The sequence below is a fragment of the Pyricularia grisea genome (assembly GCF_004355905.1).
Source record: "Pyricularia grisea strain NI907 chromosome Unknown Pyricularia_grisea_NI907_Scaffold_1, whole genome shotgun sequence".
NCBI classification, from domain to species: Eukaryota; Fungi; Ascomycota; class Sordariomycetes; order Magnaporthales; family Pyriculariaceae; genus Pyricularia; species Pyricularia grisea.
The window spans coordinates 4,543,838-4,568,292 of NW_022156716.1; the positions used below are offsets into that span (position 1 = coordinate 4,543,838).

Genomic DNA, 24,455 nt, shown 5'->3' on the forward strand with positions numbered 1-24,455 from the left:
CCTCCTCTATTGCAAACAAAACCCCGCGATGTGAGAGATAAGTATTTGTAGGAGCGACCTAGGCGCATTCGTTTCAAATTGTGAGTTCTGGAATGAGATCAGTGATTTAAATTTAAATCAATATGCGGTTGTCGCAATTGAAAGAATTCTGAACAAAAATTGAGAGTAAATTCTTCAAAAAGTCGACAGACTTCCAAGTAGTGAAGTGATAAAACCATTTCTCTCGTTGAGTACAGTCTTCTTTCTCTTGCGTCTGTCTGACAAGAGAGCACCCGGCCAAGCCAGCTGAGCTTTAGGCCGGGCAACAAACACTCGAGGTCTATCCCAGCCACCCTGTGACTAAATTGAAGCCCTGTTACCCTTGCATCGCCAAGAACTGGTTAGATTTGCCATGTTTGAATTTGGCAAAACATCTCCAAGGATCTATCAGTTGCTTTTAACACGATGACTTTCCCTTTTTATATATATATATATATATATATATGAAAAGTCAGGACCTGACGTTCCATGCATGTTTTGTGCTCTTTTGAACGCCCATAATCAGTCTCTCGCCATGAGTATCTTGTCCGCCGGGACCGGCACATTGGAGACGGCCGGGACCTGCCAGGCTTATTTGTGATCAGTGATAAGAGGCATGACCGATGCCGATGGACAGTACCAAAAAACACCGCTTTGATCGCCACGCTTGCAGACTCAGTTAGCAATGCCGAACGGCAGATCTCCAAATTCTGTGCAACTGTCCATATTGCCGCGATATAATGCCAAGACCTAACCAGCTGGCTAATCTCTATATTTTCCCGGCCATTGCCCACACAGAAGGACGACGACGGGGCGGTACCATGTTTCAGGAATTCACCGACTCTGGATCGAGGAACCCGTCTACACCCTCCGGGACTTGATTCCCCGATGCAACCTTCCGCAATTAATGACGCTAACGGCAGTAAAGCCTTGCAATCAAATAATGACGTTGAATACATAGTGGCAAGGGGTTGATGATAACGCGTGAAAAATAGGTTGGAACGCCGAATGAATAAACTGTGGGCTCACCCCCTTGATTGGGTTCCAGTTCCGAGTTGCTAACCCTTCTCGTGGAACTGCGTTGGAGCAAAGCCTCAAGCTTTGATCCGTTTCAAAGCAAGATCAGACTCCCTAGCCTCATAGTCCAGCCTCTCAGCTCAAGATTCGACTTCAAAATGCATTCGTTCATTTCTAGCGCGGCTCTGATGTGGCTCGTGGTGGCGGAGGCGGCAGCCCAGAACTGCGCTGCCGTCACGTCCAGGTTCCAGCCCAAGATGGGTCCAGGTTACCAAGTGCGCGTCATCGCAACGGGCCTGAAAAGTCCCCGTCACATACGGATCGACTCCGCTGGGAATCTACTGGTCGCCGAAGGAGGCACGGCAACAGTACGACGTCTGGTCTTGACAGAGCAGGGTGGCAACGTCTGCGTCTCGTCCAACACTGCACTTACTCCGGCCCAATCTGTAAGTATATCGCTTCTGTTTCCAGCTATAATGTGATTTGTCAAGTCGGTTAACAAAACATCACAGACCAACCACGGCATCGATCTCAGCGCAGACGGCAAGACCTTGTACACTTCTAGCTTGGCCAGCGTGACAGCTTTCCCGTATAATGCGGCTGCCGGCACTGTCGGCACTGGGAAGGCAATCATCACAGGAATGAGCATCCAGGGTACACACCCAACTCGAGCCATTCTGGTCTCCAAGAAGAACCCGGATGTTCTCCTTGTTGCTCGGGGCTCCCAGGCAAACGTCGATACACAAACCACCACGCAGACAGCTGGCCGGTCCATGATCAAGACGTTCAGCCTCAAGCAAATTACTGCAGCTCCGGTACAATACACTACCGGTGGTGAGGTACTCGGCTGGGGTTTGCGAAACGTGGTGGGAATGGCCGAAGATCCAATCAGCGGCAACGTAGTAAGTGGTGTTCCTTTCGTCCTAATCGAGGAGCCCATTTTTTTCAATATATTAACACCAAGCCAACAGTTCTCGGTAGAAAACCAAATGGACGACATCCGGCTGGGCGGCCGAGACGTGCACAACGAGAACCCAGCCGAGCGGCTGGCCTACCACGGCAACCTAAACGACACGTCCAACGCGCAAAAGGGTCTCAACTTTGGCTACCCGTCGTGCGTGCCGGCGTGGGAGACGCAGCAGCTCGGCAGCAGCAACCTGCAGGTGGGCGACCTGTTCATGCCGGACGGGGTGCCGCAGGCCAGCGACTGCGCGCGGCGCGCCAAGGGCCGCCTGCACTTCCCCGCACACACGGCGCCGCTCGACGTGGCCTTCAACGCCAACGCCACGTCGGCCTACGTTGCGTTCCACGGCAGCTGGAACCGGAACCCGGCCGACGGGTACCGCGTCATGCGCGTCGACTTTGACCCCGCCACGGGCCAGCCCAGGGAAGCCGCCACCAGCAAGACGGCGTCCATCCCCGTCATGGAGAACACAAACTTCGGGGTCTGCCCCGGTGCGTGCTTCAGGCCCGTCGGGTTGGCCTTTGACGCCAAGGGCAGGCTCTACGTCTCGAGCGACTCGTCTGGAGAGATTTATGTCATTACTGGCGCCTGAATGCGGTAAGGCTGATGACTAGGTAGGTAGTAAAGATCGAATGTGAGTGAATTGTGAATCTGGAGGGCTGAAGCATGGCAACAGCTGTTTAGCCGCATTTCTGGTCTTTTTGTCGAATGGTTTTCTTAGAAGATGTACCTTAACCTAGGTATGAAATGAAGGTGAAGTGATTGAGTCGTCTGTACCCGCTATCAGTCGTTAGGAAATGAAAGATTTTATTCAGGTCAGTTACAGGACTAGGTGTACACGTACTGTACTCCACAAGAAACGGGCAAGCGAGCGCTGTTGCAACTGCCTGAAGTGGTTTTTTACAGCACGTGATGCCACCCACACACTGTAACACCCAATTCCGATTTCATCGGACCTTGTCACTGTTCAGATATCCTTCCATTTCCAATTTCATTTCTTCCTATAATCAAAATCACAAATGTTTGGATAAAAACATCTCAATTCTGATTTGGCTATGCGCACAATCGCTACTATGTTATACAATGCGCTCAAAAGAGACAAATGAAATGATAAAAATGCAAGTTGTCCCATTTTGACTCCTTTCTTGTTCCATTTTCCCAAACGCCGCTTAATGACCAGTAATTAATTATCGTGAAAATCGGCCTTGTCGTCGTTCAAATCTTGCCTCTATCCCTGACACTACCACCCCCGCCACCATCATCACCATCATCTTTACTGCTCTCCGTCTTTTTCAAGAATCGGAGAGGCATCTCCGGCACCGGCTCGATCGGCGGCGGCGGGAGAGGACCCGTAGTAATGCTCGCCGCGGACCGCCTGCTGCTGGTCCAGCTCGGCATTCTCCTGGGCTTCAGGTGCCGGCTGCTGTGGCTGTTTTCGCGGTTCAGGTTGTTCCGCGATCGCAGTGATTTTTGCGACCGCTGGGACCGCTGGGACCGATGCGTGCCGCGCCTCTGCAGCGGTGCTCCGTAGCTGTCGATCCTGCTCAGCCTGCTTCGGCCGCCTCCCCAGAAGCTGATCCGTCCGGCCCAGTAGCTACCCAGAGAGAAGCGTGAGATTCTAGGTGTTTTCCAGTCCAGCCTGGGCGTGTCTGAGTAGGTGGACCCGGCGTCGTCATCGTGATCCTCTTGAGTTTGTGCGGTACTCAAAGTATCGCGCTGTTTGATGAGCAGGTTTGGTTTTATGTCAGCCTTTCCTTCTTCTTATAAATGCACTTGTATCAACAGTTTTAATCATCCAAGTCTTACCGGAATGGCAACCGAACCCGGCCTGGACGCCATGTTGCCAAAAGCGTCGCTCATCTGATGAACCATATCCTCATACACATCATCCATTTGTGCGCTATAGCTTTTCGCGGCCACGCTCCTGCGATGTGGATGGATGGCGGTGTCCAACATTACGCCCTGAGGCACAACCTGCAACCCGAGCATGGAGGGGGATGCAAAAAGGAAGCGCTTCCGTTTGCCCTCAGAATCGTTGCCCTTGGGGGTCCTTTCTTTGCTCGTATTAGCCACGGCTAAATCCTCGCTGCCATCGTTCGATGAAGACGATATATAATGCGTGTAGTTCTTGTTGGACGATTCGCTGGCCCTATCCTTGGCGTCCAAGTTGATAGAAGACGCCGCATCAACTTTGACGACCAACTTATCATCAGGCTCGCCCTGGCCGCCCGAACAAATCGACAACTTGTTGTCGACACTTTTCCCTCCCGGCGCGGCCTCAAGTCCCCCGGTCTTGTCATCAGGGAGCTTGTCCAGCCAGAGCGTCGCCCGGGGTCCTTCCGACCGCAGTCCCAAGCGAAAGCAGACGAGTTCCCACAGCGGGCGCAAGGTCGCAATGGAGGCGGCCGTGATGCCGATGCCGGGCTCGACGGTCGACCAGATTGCCACGTCGGCAGTGGTGTACAAAAAGTCATCTGCGTCCAGCAGGCGCGGGACGTGAATGGCACGCACGATTGTTGCCGAGCATCCAACCATGGCGAATGAGAGGATCGCGATAACCATGATGCGAGACTTCAACGGTAAGCTGAGGGACCAGACGATAAAAAAAGGTAGAATACCGAATCCCCAATCCGTCAGGCCGTTGATGACAGAGCCGCAGTATGTCAAGACTAGGAGCACATTTTGAGGTAGACATTGGTATGGATCGCGAGGCGAGATCTCCCAAAAGACTGAGACCGGCAGGCACTGCATTGCGACGACCATCAGGTAGCTGACTCCAAACAGCAGACTGACTAGCATGAGTATTCGCACGGCCCAGATGTGACAAGGCTTGACCGAGATTCGCAGGAGAAAGAAGCCGACCGAGATTTTGAGTATACATGTGCTTGCAATGTAGAGAATCTGCGACACATACATGAGCTGGTGGGTAAAGAAGATATTCAGAGTCAGCATTGGAATTCACCATCCACATGTTGAAAGACCCGAGAACAACTGACCTCCATCGCGCTGGAATAGTTTTGCGGATCAAGATCAATTTTGTGTTGGCCAGCGCCATAATGAACCGCTTGGATCTGTACTCCAAGGTAACAAGTGAATATGACCTAGCCCATAATAAGCACATGGAAGGGTCAGTTAAGGTCTATACCGTCCCAGGTGGCCTGACCTTCATCTTCGCCAGGATCCACCATGGCTTCCGTTTTTATCAAGAGACTCATGTTTCAGGAACTTTCGTACTCACCAGAGTCAAGATCATAAGCTGGTCATCGATTCCAAGAGATCTTATCACCCAAGCCCGACAGTAACCCCGCAGTAGGACTGCGGACCAGCACAGCCCAAGAAAAATAACCGCCACCAGAAATATCTCACCACCCCTATCCTCCATTTTTTCTTGTTTGTGTCAATTCTGGGGGGTTTTTTTTTCGTCGTCGATCTTGGCGTGAAAACGTGTGGTGATTTGTGCTCGGCACTGCAGTCGACGTTAGAAGATCATCCCCGGCTTTGGGATCCCGGTCCAGTCGAGTTCGTTATCCTAGAGTCAACGATCAAAGATATTGGTGTGTGAAAAAAAAGGCAAAACAAGAAAAGAACAACACCTCCAAGGCTGCAAAAGGAAGCTTACGCTCCTGCAGAGGACTGAGGAGGAACATGGACTATTATTAGGATGTTAGTGCATCTCGCCGGCGGGTAAACAAACTATCTTGTTATTTTGGCACGGTTCGCTGCAAGCAATATAACCCAACCGGCGCTAGAAAACCTCTAGCTCCAATGTTGGCGCGACGCTGCAAAACAGGCCAAAGTGATGACTTCGGTTTCCCCCTCCAATCCTGGCACAAAGAAAAATCTCACCTCGGCGGCCAGGCCGTAATCAAGTTAAAATCCGAACGCATGCCCTTCCCGGGGTGGAACTCTTTAGCGGCAAGGTTGGGGAGAAGTACAGTGGGCACCAGCCTCTAGGTCTAGATGGGATAATCAACGGTATGGTTTGAAACCGCCAGTCGTGGCCCTAGTGGGTCAGCAATGGCCGTTCTTGAGATTGCCGGGATCGGGTCGTACCTGCGCTAGCGTCTGGCCAAGCGGCTTGGGAGAACCCTTGAGTCGAAGTACTGCGTTGCTGGTGCCCGCACTTCCAGCTGGAATCCGGTGGCTCCCAGGAGATACGTATTTTTTTCCATATTCGGTTACTGTTCAACAGTCTCTTCGGCGGTTCGAGCGGTCACTACCTACTTTCAAATAATCAGATGGGGCTGTTTGTTTTCTCAACAGATCGAGTACAAGGCCTGTCCGAAACAAAATGAGTAAATTGGGTTGGGTCCCCCTCCACTTTGGCGTGACAGGCTAAAGGGCTGTCGAGATGCTCGGAGATAGTGATCCATAGTCAATCTTGCATTTATAGTGAGACGTGGACCCTTGCACAAAGGGCTGCGTGATGCATCTGGCTCGTGTCCCGAGAATCGTTCTAGCCTTAACAGACCAGGGACGCTCCATTCAGTTTGCAATGTTCAATCAGGTAGGATTGATCAGATCAAGGGTCCAGTGAAAGTGAAGCGCACCAGTTTCAAGGAAGCACTGGAGGGGAGCGTCATAAGCAAGCAATCCTAGAGAAATAGTCAAGCAGAGAACGAAGGAGCAGTCAAACAAAACTTTGGTAAATATTGGGTATTTGGGTATAATTCTCAAGCAAGCAGAAACCTTTTTCAACAATGAACGTGCCAGGTCAAAGACACTAGACTGATAACAGTCAAGGCCCGAAATGTCACCCCCGGGAGATTACGAGTGTTCAGGCCCCAGATAAAAAGCAAAAAGAGAAACGAAGTCAAAGAGGGAAGTCAATCAAGACCGTCCAACTTCGAAATGCAACGTCATCGGGTCTGCTATTGGCGCTTCTCGGTGCTGTCGGCCTCCACGGGGGTCACGGCATCGACATCGGCAGCCGCCTCAGATGCAGTACCGGTTGCAGGGGCAGGGGCAGGGGCAGGGGCAGATTTAGCAGCAGGCGCGGCTGTTGCGGCTTCATCTTCCATAACCCTCTTCTCAACGTCCATGGGACCATCATGGTGGCGGCCCTTGTAGTTCGATTCGGGAAGGGCGTTAAGCTCATCCTCCTGCTTGTCAAGCTTGCGGAAGCAGAACCAGAAAGCAATGCCACCAACCGCACTCACGATAGCAACAGTGGTGTACAGCCAGACGAGAAGTGGATCGGTAGCAAGTCCGACAAATGCAAAGCCGAGGGCGGCGCTGATTGAGTTGACGAGCCTGATGGTAATACGGTCAGACTCTGCGTCTTCTCTTTAGCGAAAACTCGGAGGACGATAAAAACAAACTTACCAGAAAACACCAGTAACCATTCCCCTCATGTTCCGCGGTGCCTTGGTGAAGGCGTACTCAAGACCAGTGATAGATGCAAAAACCTCTGACAGAGCAATCAAAACGTAGGCGGGCGTTTGAATCCAGACACTCATGTCAGGGGGGTTGGGTGGGTCGATACACTCCGAGGCGCTGTAGCCGCAGGGAGACTTGACATAGATAAAGTGCTGGATGATGGCAGCAATTACCATTGAAAGTGCAGCCGAAACAAATCCCAACGCAATCTTCTTGATGGGAGTGAAGCGGAGGCCAGCTTTGGCGAGGGCCGGGTAAATCAGCTTGTCGCAGATGGGAATCAAAATGAGAAGCGAAAATGGGTTCAGGTTGGTGACGACATCGTTCGGAATGCCATCGAGACGCATTGTGGCGGCCTGGTTGATCATGTTGTTGCTCATTTGGTTGTATGCCAGCCAGAAGATGGGCAAAAAGGCAAAGACATAGCAGGCAGACAAGCCTCGGCGAACCTCGTCAACCCAAGCGTCGTCGATTGTGTCCATGAACTTGGGTCGGTCAGCACCAGTAACACGGCTGGGCTTGATACGGTCCCAGAAGACGTCCTTGTTCAACTCTGTGATGGAACCCTTCTTGATGCCGAATGCAACAAGCTTGGCCATGTTGCCGAGAACAGACCCGGTAGGGGGGCGCTTAGCATAGCTCTTGCGGCTGATAACCATGATAATGGGGCAAAGGAAAAACAACAGGGTGGGGAGCAAGTAAGACAGCCAGAAGCCAACATATTTCTCGGCGTACACCATGCTGATCTGTCCAACCAGTGCACCGACGTTGACCAAGAAGTAGTAACGCATGTAGATTCTGAAAATTCAATTATTTGTTAGCGTTGTCGAGACTCGGATTTCTTTTTTTTCTTTCTTCAACAGCAGCATACCTGGAAATTGTGACGACAGGGTCAACAATGACACGCTCGCCAGAAGGTAAAGTCTGGATGACGGCGCGGGGGTGTTGCATTTCGTACTGCTCAGCGATCAGCGGAGAGATGTTGGCCTTGAACCAACCGACACCAGTGCCGAAGAAGAGAATGCCGACGATGAAGGCCCCGAGGGCACCGCTGGGGTTGGTGATAACGGAGGGGATAGCAGCCACGATGATCAAGATGTGACCGATGGTGGCGAGGACAATGGCATATTGGATGGTCATAAAACGGCCCCAGTAAGTATCGGCAAGGTAACCACCCAGAAGCGGCATGAAGTAGGACCAAAATGCGTTGAAGAGTGTTAGAGACGTGGATGCCTGTTGACCAAGACCCAAGGCACCAGCTTGCCTGTCGGTACCTCCAGCACCAGTAGTGGAGCCTTCAGGGAGAGGATAGGCAATGAAGTTGACGACTGCGGCAAAGAGGAAGGTATGGAAGTTAGCATATAAATCCACCTGAGGTAGATATACAAGTGATTTACCAGTACACGTTTTTCAGCATCCAAATCAGCACTTACAGACAGCGGTGGTACCGTAGTACGCAAAACGTTCGCACATCTCAACCAATCCAATAGTGTAGATCAGCCAGCTGACTTTGCCATGAACACGGCGGAGAGTCGCGAACTCCTCGTCTGTGGGATAAATCTCGCCATCGGCGGCCCTGAGGGACTCGGTTGATCCCCTAGTCGTCATGCCTTCTTTGGCCATGCTAGGCGCATGCGCCCTGGCCGCCTCGGCCAAGTCGAGCTCCGGAGCGGTCGACATTGTTGCAAGACGATCTGCTTTATGTGCACTGCACTGGCTCACTTTGATAAAGTATTGGTTAGGAAGTCGCCTTGTCCAGATCTGATAACGACGTCTCTCTTTGCTTCTGGGCTCATGCAGATCAAGAGGATCCCAGGAAATAAAATGGCAGATGGAATGAAGACAGCTACGTCGAAGGGTTTTGTACCATATGCTGTACTACCCGCCAATACCATACCCGCCACCCGGTTGCCGCTTGCCGTATCACTGAAGCACTGGTTTTGGGTGGAGTGGGTTACATTCTTGCAGCTTGGCGAACATGGAACTGCAATCGAAATCGGAATCTTTGCCCAAAAGAACATGAAAGGGTCGTCGCGTGAGAAAGTGCCAAGAGAGAGGTTTTATGGGTATTTTTGATAGATAGTGGTTGTACCACCTATCACTGCTCTGATGTAAGATGTATAGCACCCATCCAGGTCCTGGAACTGCCATGATGGAACGTTGTATGAGGCGTGGAATAGCTTAGGCTGGGATCTTGGTTAAATTGATCAGTCGATATTTGAATAAATAGTTAAGGTAGGTGAGTTGATAAGACAGGCACCTAAGCAAACACCAAGATGCTCACTTCACTCTGACAAGAGTGCCTAGACCAACCTCGAATCGTTGGCAAGAAATCCAGACAAAGAAAGCGAGCACGTTTTGCCCGACAAGCCCGCTAACTGATAAGGCGCCGTGGCAGCGAGTAAGCTTTTTCATTTTTTCTCGCCTCCCGTGCCTGCTGTTCTTGGTATGCCACTTGCCTTGGCCTCAGGTAATGGAGTGTCAGATTTGGAAGGTGTTAAGCACCACTCAATTACTTGGTATCTTGGTATGGTTTGAGAAGTTTTGACCAAGCCTCCAGGTGATGAATCCTGCAAGTAACAGCAAAAAGACCTCCAATCATCCATGCCCTTGCTTTACCATCCCGGTACCGTGTAATCGACCGCTGCCAAGAGCTGCGCGATAGCATATCCGTGCGGGGTCGGGGTTGAACGACCCAATGCTGATTGATCGATTGATTGGATTGCATGTATGTCGACGGTACTGACATGACAAGGCATGGGAGTCCTTTGTGCGACTACCAAGCTGTTAATGCTGCCGTTATTAGCAACAATTGTCAGGCGCAGCAGCCTACCTACCTACCTACCTAGTAGTCAACAGGTTCGAGGCTGGCCTGTATGGGAAATGATATGCCCGACCTGAATGATCGGTGTTACCTTTGGCAAGAGAAATTCTCATTGGCTACCTAATCAAGGTGGTGCGAATTTAGGTAAAGGAAGAGCCAAGAAAAGATCGCCGCCAAGATGGCTATTCTCGGCTCCGCAAAACGAAACGCGCATATTGCTGTTCGTCCAGTTGATATCGCGTCTGATTTTTGGGTTAATTTCCCGATGGCTCCTCTCCTTCTACTCCAGATCCATTGTTGTATGAGCAAAAAAGACAAGTTTTGTAAGAAAATATTTCGTCAAACCATATGTGAAGAATGACAATCCATTATAGTGTCCACAATGTTGCAGTGTCTGCGACCTTATTTGAACGACAGAGAACCGAACCATTCATGTTCATGAGATTTCCAGTTCGTACATGGTATACTTCCATCTCAATTCCTGCCTGCATGGTTTTGGAGGGTTTTTTTTTCCCCTTTGTTCTTCATAGCAGGAAACCCGATTTTTTTGTATCGTATGATAATTCGAATCTACCTTTGGCTACCATTTCGCTCAATTACGTAGGAAATTCATATGGCTGCAGCATTTCAACTCCTTCCGCAATCTCAAAGTTAATATACGACGATGATGACTAGAAACACCTTTCCTGACTTTTAACGGCACAACACCAGTTTGAGTTCATTCACAAATACTGTTTTCTGCTGTAGTGAGCAAGCCGATCACGGAACCAAACCACTCCACATCAAGTTTGTCGGTGACATGAGACTCAGAGGCTGGCCCATAGAGGTAATCTTGACCTCTTAAGATAATCGTTGTTGATCTATAAATAGTCAACAAATACTATATACGGCGCGCGAATCCAAATAATGGCCGTCCATCCGTCTCTAATGCCTTTGACCATCCAGTCTTGAATCACTGAGTGGTGATACTAACCCCGTAGAGTGGTGATATTAAGTCCATGTTACCAGACAAGTCAAACAATAGCAGTATTACACGCCGCTTCCGACCTTGACAAAAAGCTGACCCCCTCACGAGATCGCTGTCAGCCCGATCTGCGTCCTCGTCCACGACACGCTGGTCCTCCACTCGGGCATGCTCGCAAAGCCATCCCCAAGCTGGCCCCTCATCTCGAGCAGGACAAGTGCCTCCGAGATCTCCGCGACCAAGTCCGCCCCGATGGAGCCAGTCCACCAGGTCGAGTTGCTCTCGCGGCCTATGAGGACACCCCAAAAGGCCAGGAGCAGGAGCGCAAACGGCTCCCTGTGCGCCAGGGCGCGCGTGAACTCGTGCCCGCCCATGCACGGCCACCCCAAGCCCGAGAACTTGTACGCCGCCCGCTGCGTCTCGGCGAAACAGTACCGCAGGTATCTCGGCGAAACAGTACCGCAGGTAAAACACCTCGTTCATGTACATGTCGCGCCGCTGCTCGGCCTTGGTGCGCTGCGGGATCTCGCCCCTTAGCTCCAGCGCGATGGTCATGGTCGCCAGGCTCGGCTGCGGTTCGGGGATCGAGCCCGAGAGCCGCCCGTCGTGGAGGCGGTCGAAGTCGGTGGCCGCCATGAGCTCTTCCGCCGGGGCCGTGATGGCCCTGTATCTATGCTTTGCTTCTTCTTGGTCAGTGGGATCCTGGCCGGCTGCCGAGCCGTTGGTTGATGGTGCGAGCGAGGCCGCTACGGCCATGAGCGTGTTCAGGGCCTCGTCCGTGTCTTGGTCGAGCGAGTGGATGTCTGGCGGGCCGAGCTTGAGGGCTGCGGTTATTGATGGTCCGGCAGGGCTGTTGAGCATGCCACCCCAATCCATCCTCATGATGGAACTCAACCCGTGGAACAGCTCGAATATCCCCAACGCCTGTGCGATTGTGCTGTGCGCTTGCGAGTCCCCGCCGTCATCACCACCACCCTCCCAGAAATCGTTGCCCCCTTCGGCTTTTTCTTGATTTAACAACTTGAGGGATCGCGGTATGATTAGGTTGACGAGCGGTGCCACCATCGCCATGAAGAACAAAGGGTGCTGGTCCTCCGGCCCAAGTGTGCCACACAGCTTTTCCCTAAATGCCCGAATTGCTCTGCCGTAATAATCCAAGCCCGCGCGGACATAGGTCCGGATCTCGTTTCCTGGTCTCTCAAGCGAGCCGGCCGAGTCTAAAACGCTCAACGGCACGTGTGCCTCGTCCACAACCTCGTCGTCCGCAGGAGGCGTGCTGTCGGTAGCCTCTGTCAAGGCCTTTTCCAGAGCCGTCAGGGCCAGAATACCGTTCAGCAGGTACTCATGCTTGAACGCCGCCAGCGGCACCTGGGTCTGGAGATAGTAGCGGTCTTCGGCGATGGAGACGAACGACTTGTACGTTATGGTCGACCACCTGTGCATGAGCTCCACGTCCATCAGCCGCCGGGCCTCGGCGGCCGCCGCTTCGGATGCAGACGACGTCAACGACGACGATCCGGAAGTCGAAGGGCAGAGGAAGCTCCCGGCGGGCGACACCGGTATCCTTGGGGGCCTGCCCCCGTCGGTGCTGCTGTGGGACCCATTGGGTGTAACAAAACCCGGCGATAGGGTCGATGTCGAGCTCCTTATTTGTTGTTGTTGTTGTTGTTGTTGTGACGGTGGCTGGGCATATGCGCAAGTACCTTGCGTCTCCCGCACCACGCAATTGAGGCACGGCGGCCCTTGTTCGTCACACTGGTCGATGTGTGTGAGTCATCAAACTCTTTTTGCATCAGCCAAATAGTTTTCTTTGTTTTCATAGATACGTACAATAAATCTAGAGACAAACGATACCGACCTTGACGTGTCGCTTTTTGCAATTCCTACAACCGTTGCGCGACTTGCTGTGTGCTTTCCTCTTCATCATCACCGTTCAAATGATTTGGCGCTTGACGTGTGTCCAATAGTAAATCTGTATCCACATGCACGAAACCTAATGTTGAACCTGAGTTTTTATCACAGCACTTGTGATCCGTGAGGCCATCAAAATTGGAACATCGGCATATACAAAAGACACAAAAATAGTCTTTCATATACCGAGGAAGCCCAAGCAGTTATGTTAACTAGATCGGGGGTTGATCTCACTAATCATTCTTTGTGTGTGTGTGTGTGAGTGTGGCTGTGTATGTGTGTTACTCCAACCCCAACGACGGGTCGTCGTCTTGGCGAATGAGCAAAGAACGTTTCGAGAGATATTTGGACTTGACAACCCGAGCAAGCTGGAACATGTCTCTATTGTAGGCATACCACGCTCATGTCATAGGCGTTTAACATATCAGAAAGAGAGAAGACCGCCGAATCCTTCCTAAGCAAGTATAGTAAAGAATATGACAGGTTTCATGGGCCTAAATACCAAAGATAGGCATCAGCAACTTCATGCAAATCCTTGAGCAGCAAACAAGGTAAGAAATCGGGGCAATCTTTTGCCGGCTGCCCCGACATTGATGTGTAAAAAAGCAAGGCAATACATATTATTTACTTGCATAAAAAATTAGACGTCCCACGTTGCTTACACTACGATGATTCCCCGTTGGCCTTGACGGTTCTTAGGAGGTAGGCAACGATAGATAGCTCTCTTGGTAACATGCAGACATGGCACCGCTAGCCAGCCAAGAACAAGTGCGAGTATTGTTCAGATTGCCTGTCCTATGATTACTTAGAGCCACCTACCGACAGGTGTGAATTTCATGTTCTTGTTTTACGAGGTAGCAAGGTAGTTTGTTGCCACAGAGAAAACCAGCCAAGACGCCTCCATCTCAAGGCTTTCACCGACGACTAAGGTCACAATGATCCGCGTGGTCCCTAGGCACCTAGAAACAGGTTATGGTCAGCAAATGGCATCAGCTCGCCAGAAATGGACAATCCAGGCCTTCGTTCAACGACGACCTGCAACCAATCAATGGCATGACAGCCAGTAGAGTTTCTCAAGTTTGAAAAATCCAGAGAGAGGCTTATCTGGGTCCAAAATAGGCTGATGTCAGCAGCCTCGCTCCGCCCCGACCGCATGCGGGGTAGCTGGTTTACATGGTACTGTTAAACGGGGTCATGGTCAGGCACATTACAAGTACAACACCTGGAGAAGGTACGTACATACTGCAAGGTCATGAAAGTGTAAACCGCGGTGTGCTTCATAAAAAATAAAAAAAATCGATGAAAGAACAAAATGAATTAAAAACCATGCAAGGAATGTTTTTGATACTGGATCAATGATTACGTCTACCAAAAAGCCGGGATAGTATGTCGGATCTTACTCCCCAAACATGTGAGCCTATCAGCAAGTCGCCAGATCATCTCGATCCTCGGGGAAGGGATCACATCACAGGCCGGCTGCCGGAGGAGAGTCACGTAGCGCGCGGATCTGATTTTTACCTGTTGCTTTTTTGGTTTCAATCGATTTTTTTTCTTCTTTTCTTTCTTTTTTCTTCTTTTCTCTTCAAAAGACATTCCGATCCGACGGGACGAATTTGGACCAACGGCGAACAATCTCACAAGGGCCACGGCCGACAGCTCGCCACCGCCGGCATACGTGCCCATGTTCCTGCGATGTCGTCGTCAGGTCACCGACCTAGTTAACTCTGAGACGACTAATGCGGTGACACTAATGACAACTTTTACCATTTCCCGCCCCCCTCTTTCAAATAAAAACAATACTGCACGTCAATAAACGCAATACTCCGAGATGGGATGGCGAGAAAGAAGCTTTGTGTTAGGCCATATCAACGAGAAAATAAAATAAAATAAAACCAAAAAGATTGTCAAGCAAGCCAAGGGAGAGTGCCAAGGTGCACATATACGGTAGTAGTCAAGTCAGTCTAGCTAGCGGCTTTGCCACTCCGGAGCGGCAACCCTTGAATTCAGCTATGCTCCGTAGTTCGCTTCGATGGGACAGCCGCTATGCCGCACCTCTTACATTGCACTACCCTTTTAGGTGCACTACGGCAGAATCAAATATTGATTACGTATCGTATAAGGGGAAAAAAAAGGAAGAAAAAAAAAAAAAGCACCGCTCTTATAACTGGGCTGGCAGATTTAAAACCCAATTCGTTCCCTTACATGGCTGATAGTTTGCGCGAGTTAGGGAGCTTTCAAAGGAGATGCAATCCGGCGATTGGTTCTCCAGGTACTCAGCAGTGGCTTTTGGAAACATTCTCCTGGGTCAGCTGAGAAAAATGCTACAACCAGCTTGTTCTTGGCGTTGACTCGTTTTGCGTTTGCATGACAACAGACCAGACAAGAAGGTTACGCAGTAGAGTTGTGCTTATGATCTTTTTCTGTCTGTCTCTTGACGCCCGCCCAGCATTGTCAATTTGTCGGCAGACACGAAGTCCACAAAGGCAAACGATACGGTGAGCTTACGTGCGCGATGATCCCTGCTCGGAAATGCAGAAAAAAACTTGAGTCTTTTTTGGGTTTCCTTGCCTCCGCAAGCAAGAAAACCTGACAAAAAGAAGTGACTCTATCGTCGGGTGGATGCTTGGGGCGGCTTTGTTGAGTAGGAGGTGGTGGTGTTCCATTGCAGGGCTTCCCTCCAGTTAGTGTCAGCAGGATGGGGAAACGAACAAAAAGACACCTGGCCAGCGGCTCCCTACTGGCCCAAAAAGCTACCCTAGGTAAGGTACCTACCACCTAGGTGGTGGCGACTAGCCTGCCTTGCCTGCGTTGCCCTTGGTAAGACAGGACGACGCGAGGGGGTGTGTGTGAGTTGTGTGGCTGTTAGGTTCTTTGAAACCTCCTGTACCGAGTATAGGGGGCCACCCCAAGAAAGCTCGTGTGATGTGCGGTGTGGTGGGATAGGACCAGTTGATTGTTATTTTATTTCATTTTCTTTCTGCTGATCACCGCCGGTCAGTCCACGGGGAGACAGGCAACTTCCTGGTGATTTGCTGCACATGAGGAAAAAAAAAAACACCAAGAGACTTTCTTCTCCTGCATGCGTATCATATCACATCTCTCCCTTGTGCAAGGTCCGGCTGCCTTTTTGACGCAGAGGCTCGGAAACCACAGGGCGGTGTACGCCGTGCCACAGCTTGAGTGCATCGGCTGCAAGAGGCATCCAGTCTATTGTAGACAATTTGGCGACTTACTGACTGTCTGTCTGCCCAGGGCCCATGCTCAATTTCGTGCAAGGCTTTGGGGGTTTGTATTTTGTACTGTACTGTATATTAGATGCTAGCCGAACAACCCAGCAGATTCAGCCATCATTGTCAGTCATGCGCTGATTGGAACAAGGGGGCGGGTGGAACGTCCACTCGGATACAAAGGGCCACACCACACACGACATTTTATTTACTGTAAGCCCTGCAGAGGGTAGAGCGGGGGCGAAGGAGAGAGGAAAGAAATAAAAATTGACAAATGAAAAAGGCTTTAGATGAGAAAGAGGAGTCTGTGGATGTACTTCCAGCCCGATTATGATCGTCAGTAATTCGTGTGTTTGACGCCGCACGCTAATAGAGGAGCATCCGGTCGGAGCATCCTGGCACATGGGAGAAAAAAAAAAGTCAGGGCCCCGTAGTAAAAAAAAAAAAAAAAAAAAAAAAAAACAAGGCGTCATCACCCACGGTCTACCTATCATGGCATGCAACACCAGAGGCGGATTTGGATGAATGACAAGGCAGGGGTTTTTTTTTTTTTTTTTCTCTCTCTCTCTCACCCGGAGCCAACAACCATCGGCTTCGGTGTACACGCTTTTTACAATGCAACGCCCGTCGGGGGTGTAAAACTTTCTCAAGGATGGGAGCGAGTGGCATGGATGGAGCCACTGTAAAGACCTCCGCGGCAACCTACCTTTTTAGGGAGACTTATTGAGGGACGTGAGGGACGAGAGAGATAATAGCAGCTGCTGTTAACATTTGCCATTTGCAGCTCGTGAAAGTGGTCGCTTGCTAGTGGAGAAAGGGTAAATTGAATTCAAATATTGGGTCTCATGTTGCAGCATTTGAGTCCAGATTTGACAGCCGTTTGAGGGTAAATGCCATGGGATATAGCTTTGTCTTGATTTTTCTTCTTTTTATTCGCTGCCGCCATGTAGTTGAGGTAGGTACCTACCTACCTACCTTCCAATCTTTGCCCAGCGTGCTGGGAATTCTTTTGTGTTTCCAGCTGGACCCGGACGAGTCTAACCGGTCCCGCCAGAGCAACATTTAACACAGTGCAAATAAAATAAAATAAAAAGTGATGGAGGTATTTTTGAGCTCTTGGATCCATTTGACAGCGAGGGTAACATCTCAAGCCGCTCTCACGGTACCAAGAAAAAGGCGGATAACAAAAGGTCGGTCGGTGGTAGGCAGGGATTGAGGGAAAAGCCATAGCGCTATTGTTGTCCCATCTTCATCTCGAGTCGATCTGTCTGGCTACTCGGTTGCTGGGGTCCCATGTTCGTACGAGGAAAGTGCCACCACATACGAGGCTAATTGAGGGTGGCCAGGAAGTTGATGGAAGGGATGCGAATTCTTGCTCAATCCAGAATGCTACCAATCGAAGCCACAAGGAAGGAAAGTACTGTACCTACAGTACTATACCTGCAGAAACAACCCCCCCAATAAACCCCCCTTAGCTCACGGGGTAACTTGTGCCACTTGGACCGTAGTGCTATAAATCAGGGCTGATATGTCTCCGCAATTCGCGTGTCTGTCTCTATGCCGTTAGGTCCCAGAATTGTAGACCGACATTAGGTTAGCAAGGGTTGCCGCGAATAGCGAAGGGCTTTCTTTCTCTGAACCAAGTCCACGGGGGTCCAAGGGGGTCTGTGACGCGAAACATCTAAAAACGGTAAAAATCAATTAACGCGAACGCGGGTCTTTATCGCTTGTGTGTGTGTGTGTGCGTGTGAGCGAGCTTGGACCAGACAAAGGTTGCATGCTCAGAAAGTCAGGGACTTGGTGATTCTGGTACCCCTGCTTTTGTCGGATGAAGTATTATTTGTTTATCAAAGCCAGTACTCACGACCAGCCCTTCTTTTGTCCCTGTAAATTAAACTCTGGATTAGCTGACTCTTGACTGAGTAAGTAAGGCGATCATATTTTACGCGTTGTAGAGGCGGAAGGTGGAGGGGGGTTTGCAAAGGTCCAATAGCCAGTACATGTCTAGGACACTTCATAAGGCAGGTAGACTAAGGTGCTTCGTGATGTAATTACATGTACCGACTCCACAGTCTTACTTTAGGTACTAAGAGCGAAGGCGTTTTTCGTTGCCAGGTAAGCCAGGTTAATCAATAGTCTTTGGAACCTCGAAAGGGGGCACTGAATCAGTGACACGTTTTTTCACAGTGGAGCATAATACGCATTATGTTACCCCATCTTGCTCGTATGTACATCTATTTCACCAACCACCTACCTGAGACCACTTGACAAAGGTGGTAGGTAGTACATGTACCAAAGTACAAAACCAAGTATTGCCAAGTTCAGTAATGGATAAAAGCGTTCAGGATGTTGCAAGGGAGATCAAAGCAAACGAGACTGTGCCGCTCTGGCGGGTGGATTTGCTTGGTCCTCGCCGCTTCGGATTAACGGCTTGCCAATGCCATAGATCACCACGGGTACCAAGTGCCTTTTCTGGTAGAGATCCACCTTCTTTCCTCGCCAATGTGCAGAGAGAAAAAAGTCCTTTATTTTCAGCTAGGGTGAATTTACAACGGAAGGACCGGCTATGGTAATTATTCATCTGCTTGTGTCGTTGGCTGGCTCTACGGAATCCTCTGAAGTTTAGAGTTGTAACTGGTTGATCAATAAGGAGGCGGCACTTTTAGCCCCCATACGGCCAAGCGCGTAAAACTGGTAATGCCAAGGTTACGACTACGATATAGGTACAGTGAATTGTAACTACACACACCCCGAAACTGTGACTCTTGACGCTGCAGCATAGCAATCAAAAAAAAAAAAAAAAAAAAAAAAAAAAAAAAAAAAAAAAAAAAGAGAGAGAGAGAGAGCAAGAGAGAGAGAAAGAAATGCAAGGAAACATTAGTGCATGACCCGGCATAGGTAAGCCGAGTCACAGTTTGGCCTCACAATCCAAGGATTGAGATCTCGCAAATTGATTGCCATGAAGAATCACTTTTCACTGCCTCGCTAAGCTAAATGGCATGACAGCGGTGTACGCCGATCTGTCGGACATTTTGATTGGATCCGTGCCTCATGCTGCGTTTCGGTCGCCTTCACTGTGCTGTCTACTACAGTACCAGTACTCTCTTTTTTTTTTTTCCTTTTTTTTTTCTTTGCCCAGCCCGTGATTTGGGCTTATTTGGTCGGTGGGTAAGCTGTGAAACATTCCCTTTTATCACAGCACGTTTTGAACCGTGCGGACTGGTCTGGGAGGGATTTTTGAGGGCCGCTCTGACAACACACTACGTCGCTTTCTTGGTGGGAAAATTAACGCCACATAACAAGGAAGTTTGTTGGTCCAGAAAAGACGAGACAAATAGATCACCAGAAGGACCATCAGCAACCAACCCACGCACACTCAAGACAAAAAAAAGCAGACAGGCCCGAGCAGTGATTCATGCCTGGGCCAGCATGTGTGCACTGTGTACAAAGTAGAGACCGAGCTAGGTAGACTCAGAGCAAAATCTGCACTTTTATTTTATCCTTTTTGCTGAATCCCTTAGATCTTAGACGAGCGGATCTTGCGGAAGTACCGGCTTTCATTCCACGAAACTTGTCCATCACTCAAAACCAGAATTGATCAAGCCAGCGAGGACCCAATATTGGCGGGGAAGAAGTCGATTAATTACCATAGTAGGATTGCAAAAGGGGTCTGTATCAGCTGGGCATGAGTTGTGCCACTGGCGGATGCTGGGAAGTGAATAAATTCGATCCCCACACTTGGTTGAAAAGCGAGGGGTGGAAAAAGAAATAAAACACAAGAGAAAACAAAAACAGCCGAGGGCTTTCGGCAGATCCGTCCTTGATCAACACGGCTCAACCACAGACGATATGCAGAGTATGACAAGGTGACGCAAACAATCGAAGCAAGCAAGCAGCGGTAGTAACATGCATCATAGAGAGAAGACGGTGACCATTTTCGACAAGAAATGGATGCAACAAAGCAGCAAAACGCGCCGCCGGGTTTTGGGGCATTTAGGCATTACAGACGGCGGCGTGTCCGATAGTGAGCAATGCGTTCTAAATTTGACGCATATCGGTGGCCTATGCGTGCCCCCCGTGGTGCGGCCTAGCTAGCTTGCCCATGGATGAAATCTGAGTTAGCTAGATGTTAATATCCAAGAAAGTCTTCGGTCGGCCTTTTTGCAGAATGTCATAAATTAATTGTACCCAAATTATCGCAGGTTTACTGGCGAATACCTGGTAACGGTTATCTCAAGGTAACGATTGTAAGTTAACCTAATCAATAATCAGTAATATAAAGGCTCTAGAGAAGCTGCTCATAATTATTGGTTTCATTAAGTTTATCAAAACTGTTATTTACTTATGATCGCTTCTTGGATTTACACTCGTTCCGCTCACTAAACCTGGCATCTCTTGGTAATCATGCTTTACTACTCATTTTTTACTTTCGCCTTATTCTTGGCCAATACTGTTGCAACCCTCACTACCGCTGACGCAGGCGTTTCGTCTTCCGTTTCCACTGGTAACCCTTGGGGAGTTCGCACCAATGGAAGATATCCGGACGAAGACCGTGACACCATCTTTTTGTTTGATTATCGCGCACCTGGAATTATACAAGGTTGCAACGGCATACTTAGCTATTCACTTAATAGCGAACCATCTAATCTCCCTGGCGAAATGATTATGAACAAAGATTTATACCCCTGGAGGAAAATTAGTGATGGTTATCGCTACTGGAAGGAGCTGCACCCCAACGACGACGCCTATATTTACATGGTTGACAAAGCTGCCTTTTCAACCAGGTCCCCTGCGGACACTCTCAACACTCAATACATGCAAATCGAATGGTCAAACTTTAAAGGATGGGTGCATCTTGACAAGAATACGCTCTATCACGGACATGTCATTGGCGGATATGTAGAAAATGAATTCTATCATAAGCCCTATGCGATTGTGGGGCCAAAAAAGACACTGGGAAGATGTCTGGCGAAAAACCCGCGGATGTCTGAACCTAGACCAGAAAGGAGACTGGAAAGAAGCCTGGCGATTAAGAGAAAGCCGCTCATCTCTAAACCTAAAACAGTAAATAAACTGGAAAGAAATTTGGCGAGAAAGCCGCTCATCTCTGATAAACCTTAACCAAAAGAAGAGAGCATTGAAAGTTGTCGGGCAAAGAAAACCGGTCACTTTTGTACCTAGACCTAGATCAGAAAGGCCCTAGGATTTATTTCTACATGCCTTCGTGGTTGAAGTACGGTAATAATTGTACGCTAGAATAAACTGCAACGTCAATATCTACATTTTGAGGGAATATAAATAAACGTTTTCACTGGCCAAAAATCGCTTCAGTACAGTAGTTGGTGTAGTAGTAACTGTAACTTCTGTCGTCAGTCGAGCTGGGTCAAGTCAGCAAGGCTGGATGCATGAAGACATGCAGCAACAAACAGGGCACATTTGGAATCCGAATTATGAGAGAAAAACAAAAAGTGTCGCGCCGAGTGCATTCCGTGAAACCGGAACACCATACATCGAGAAAAGCCGTCTGCTGCATCCCGGGGTTGCAGCCTGATCTGTGGTTTGGGTCCTGCTTAATGGCCCGCGGCTTACCAAGTCGCACTGTACAACTCCGCCGCAAAAAGGCCCCCTGCACAAAACAGGCGAAATTTGGCGGGCGATATTGATGGGCGGACGCATCACCAAAAACAAACGAGAACAATTCTGTAGGTTCCTTGACAACCTGGTAAAGATGTTAGCATCCATGACATCGTAATGCCATGCAACAATCCACATCGAATTTGTCTGGGTAGATAATCAAAAAGTTTTCTTGCTCCAATTCCCTGCCTTGTTTGGGATCAACAAAAAATGATATTAATCTGACGCTTTACGAGTGACCAGCCCCCAACTCTATGAAATGAAAACCCGCCATACTATACCTGCCTAGTTCGTCGCAAGAATAGCACATGAGAGCATCTGTGGTTGGTCAGATTCAACTGCAGTATGCTTACTAGCGCTGGACCGTAGTATTTTTGATCAAAGTGAGAAACCGAGCACTGTGCATATGTGTGCGTGTGAGTCTGCTCTTCATCCATCAAGCCCCTTCCCTCCGTGTGAAGGATCTGGACGGGATTTGAAAGGGGCTGGGCTATGTCTGTGGACTCCTATGTTTCTTTTTTTTTGCACAGACACCATCCCTTTCGCCTACTTAGCACCTGACTATCCCTTTAAACCCCTCTCTCCAAGCATGCCATAGCAAGGTGCGTGAGACTTGGCTGAACTACTAAGCAACCTGAGCTGCCAACACGATAATCAGGATCATGAAAGCCGACTAGATCAAACACGAAATGGATAACCTCGTCCGCGTGTCAGGAGGCAAAATCCACAAACATATATACTGTACTCTATCTTACGCGAAGCCCAGCACTTACCTTACCTCCACATCTAGGTTGAGTGCGGTTGATTGATTGCTAAAAGGGATGATGACGAGTCGGCAACCTAGACCTTATCTTGCCTGGATAAAGGGTGTTGTTGTTGTTGTGTTGACCCATTGGAAGGGATGTACCGACATTTTTTTCTTTCTTTTTTTCCCCCCATCTCACATTAATAAAGAGGGGCTCTTTGCTCTCTAATTTTTTGCTTTGGGTAACTTTGGCATGCCAAGCTTCTCTTGAGTAGGAACCAATCAATTGAAATTCAATTTGTTTTAGGTGATGGGCGGAACTACAGTAAATTGGTAAAATCTTCAATATCAGAGTTGGCTGGTCAGGATAGTGTCTTGTCTTTATCTCCATGTCGCAGGCTAGGAATGGACGAAGCCTGAGTGGTGCCGCGACGGACGGTTTGTACTCCGAAGGGTGTGCAGCATTGCGCGTAACCTGTGTCGTATCTCCCGACTGCTCCCTGCTCCTTTTTTTTTTTTTTTTTTGCTCCTCCCCCACTGCATAGTTTACAATTAGGCAGACCAAGATACCGGATCAGATCAGGCGGCTATGACAACGGAAAAGAAAACACAAAGCAGAAAAAAAAAATTACTACAAAAGATACCAGACGCAAACCAGACCAAACGCGACTAGAAACGACAAGAAAATGACAATTTGTGTACTGTAAGAGATGTTCTTAGTTTATTTCAAGAAACAAGTCCAAATGCCCGATATTTTAAAATAAACTGCAGAAGAAGCTGCTCCAGCTTGCGCCTAGGTTTGAATCCTTTAATGTCAAAAATCGGCGAACCCCCTGTCCCCCTGTGCCTTGTGTGTGCTTCTTGGTCAGGTTTGGTTTTGGTCTGGTCTCGTTGGTTCTGGGCCGGACTGCCATCGCCTATCCGTACTGTGCGAGCCACAATCGAAACTCCACTTTTATCGCTCGACTGACCGTCCAACGTCCATGTGTGCGTGCTTCCTCCGTCTCGGCTTCGTACCAGCGGAGTTTGAGCAGGAAGGTGGCATGTCGCTTGTCCCCCACTTTCATTTGTGTGTATGACTTCTGCATTAAAGGTTACGCCGCCCGGGCTGCTTAGGCTTTTTGGCACCACTTGGCCGCCTGATCGCTTGGCTGACCGGGAAGGGGGTAGAATAAAATAAAATAAAAAAAGTAAACGAAGGGTCATGGCTACTACGACGGTACAAGCGACGAACTGTATTGGATGACCGGAGATGTGTGGTTTTTTTTTATTGTTTTGTGACAAGACAGCTAAAAAAAACAACATAAAATCCTGAAAAATAGAAAGGGAAAAAAAATCGGAACTAGACGTGGGCCGAAATATGTGCTAAGCATAGCAAATGAGACTCTATTCATATAGAACAAAACATGGGAAATGAGCTATATATTGTACTCATCAATTCCTTGCAGCCAGGCACTGCGCATGTACCCAAGCAGAATTCCTGTCGTGTGAGTTGTATCCGTATGAGTGTGTGTAATAAGCGAAAAGAAATGACTGTGCTTTATTGTGCTTGTTACTGTCGCTGTTACTCCCTCCCATAAGTTTACCTACCTATAATCCTTACCTAGGCGATGCCCGCTCGACTTTGCCCAGGTCGGCTTCATCCAATCAGACGAGCAACAGAAACACAAGTGCATCACCCAACGGGGCGGCGCTAGCGGGCATGGATAGTACGGTAATAGGTCGTGAGGGACAACCAGGAAGGAAGCAGCAAGCAACAGACCGGCCACTGC

The 24,455-nt window shown here is 49.3% G+C and overlaps 7 protein-coding genes across 7 annotated transcripts; 2 read left to right on the top strand and 5 right to left on the bottom strand.

The window, feature by feature from the left end:
- Window positions 1–1,193: 1,193 nt before the first annotated feature.
- PgNI_01380 (uncharacterized protein) lies at window positions 1,194–2,591 on the top strand (the record flags this gene model as incomplete). Its single annotated transcript, XM_031121453.1, has 3 exons — window positions 1,194–1,481; window positions 1,548–1,937; window positions 2,007–2,591. 3 exons carry the CDS (start codon window positions 1,194–1,196, stop codon window positions 2,589–2,591), a joined length of 1,263 nt encoding a protein of 420 aa, XP_030988185.1.
- A 466-nt stretch (window positions 2,592–3,057) lies between these two features.
- Window positions 3,058–6,153, bottom strand: PgNI_01381 (uncharacterized protein). Its single transcript, XM_031121454.1, has 6 exons — window positions 5,846–6,153; window positions 5,619–5,649; window positions 5,238–5,528; window positions 4,996–5,100; window positions 3,806–4,918; window positions 3,058–3,715 (listed from the first exon to the last, which is right to left on the bottom strand). Exons 3-6 carry the CDS (start codon window positions 5,379–5,381, stop codon window positions 3,215–3,217), a joined length of 1,863 nt encoding a protein of 620 aa, XP_030988184.1. The 5' UTR covers window positions 5,382–5,528; window positions 5,619–5,649; window positions 5,846–6,153; the 3' UTR covers window positions 3,058–3,214.
- A 281-nt stretch (window positions 6,154–6,434) lies between these two features.
- Window positions 6,435–9,626, bottom strand: PgNI_01382 (uncharacterized protein). Its single transcript, XM_031121455.1, has 4 exons — window positions 8,812–9,626; window positions 8,250–8,706; window positions 7,325–8,176; window positions 6,435–7,252 (listed from the first exon to the last, which is right to left on the bottom strand). The coding sequence occupies exons 1-4, from the start codon at window positions 9,056–9,058 to the stop codon at window positions 6,871–6,873; spliced, it is 1,938 nt and encodes a 645-aa protein (XP_030988183.1). The 5' UTR covers window positions 9,059–9,626; the 3' UTR covers window positions 6,435–6,870.
- A 1,644-nt stretch (window positions 9,627–11,270) lies between these two features.
- On the bottom strand, window positions 11,271–13,656 carry PgNI_01383 (uncharacterized protein; the record flags this gene model as incomplete). Its single annotated transcript, XM_031121456.1, has 3 exons — window positions 13,025–13,656; window positions 11,602–12,921; window positions 11,271–11,579 (listed from the first exon to the last, which is right to left on the bottom strand). Exons 1-3 carry the CDS (start codon window positions 13,091–13,093, stop codon window positions 11,271–11,273), a joined length of 1,698 nt encoding a protein of 565 aa, XP_030988182.1. The 5' UTR covers window positions 13,094–13,656.
- A 2,387-nt stretch (window positions 13,657–16,043) lies between these two features.
- Window positions 16,044–16,279, bottom strand: PgNI_01384 (uncharacterized protein; the record flags this gene model as incomplete). The annotated part of the gene is made up of 2 exons (XM_031121457.1): window positions 16,044–16,050; window positions 16,173–16,279. 2 exons carry the CDS (start codon window positions 16,277–16,279, stop codon window positions 16,044–16,046), a joined length of 114 nt encoding a protein of 37 aa, XP_030988189.1.
- Window positions 16,280–20,708: 4,429 nt separating this feature from the next.
- On the top strand, window positions 20,709–21,425 carry PgNI_01385 (uncharacterized protein; the record flags this gene model as incomplete). The annotated part of the gene is made up of 1 exon (XM_031121458.1): window positions 20,709–21,425. One exon carries the CDS (start codon window positions 20,709–20,711, stop codon window positions 21,423–21,425), a length of 717 nt encoding a protein of 238 aa, XP_030988188.1.
- Window positions 21,426–23,169: 1,744 nt separating this feature from the next.
- On the bottom strand, window positions 23,170–23,993 carry PgNI_01386 (uncharacterized protein). The gene has a single exon (XM_031121459.1). The coding sequence runs from the start codon at window positions 23,986–23,988 to the stop codon at window positions 23,410–23,412; it is 579 nt and encodes a 192-aa protein (XP_030988187.1). The 5' UTR covers window positions 23,989–23,993; the 3' UTR covers window positions 23,170–23,409.
- Window positions 23,994–24,455: the final 462 nt, after the last annotated feature.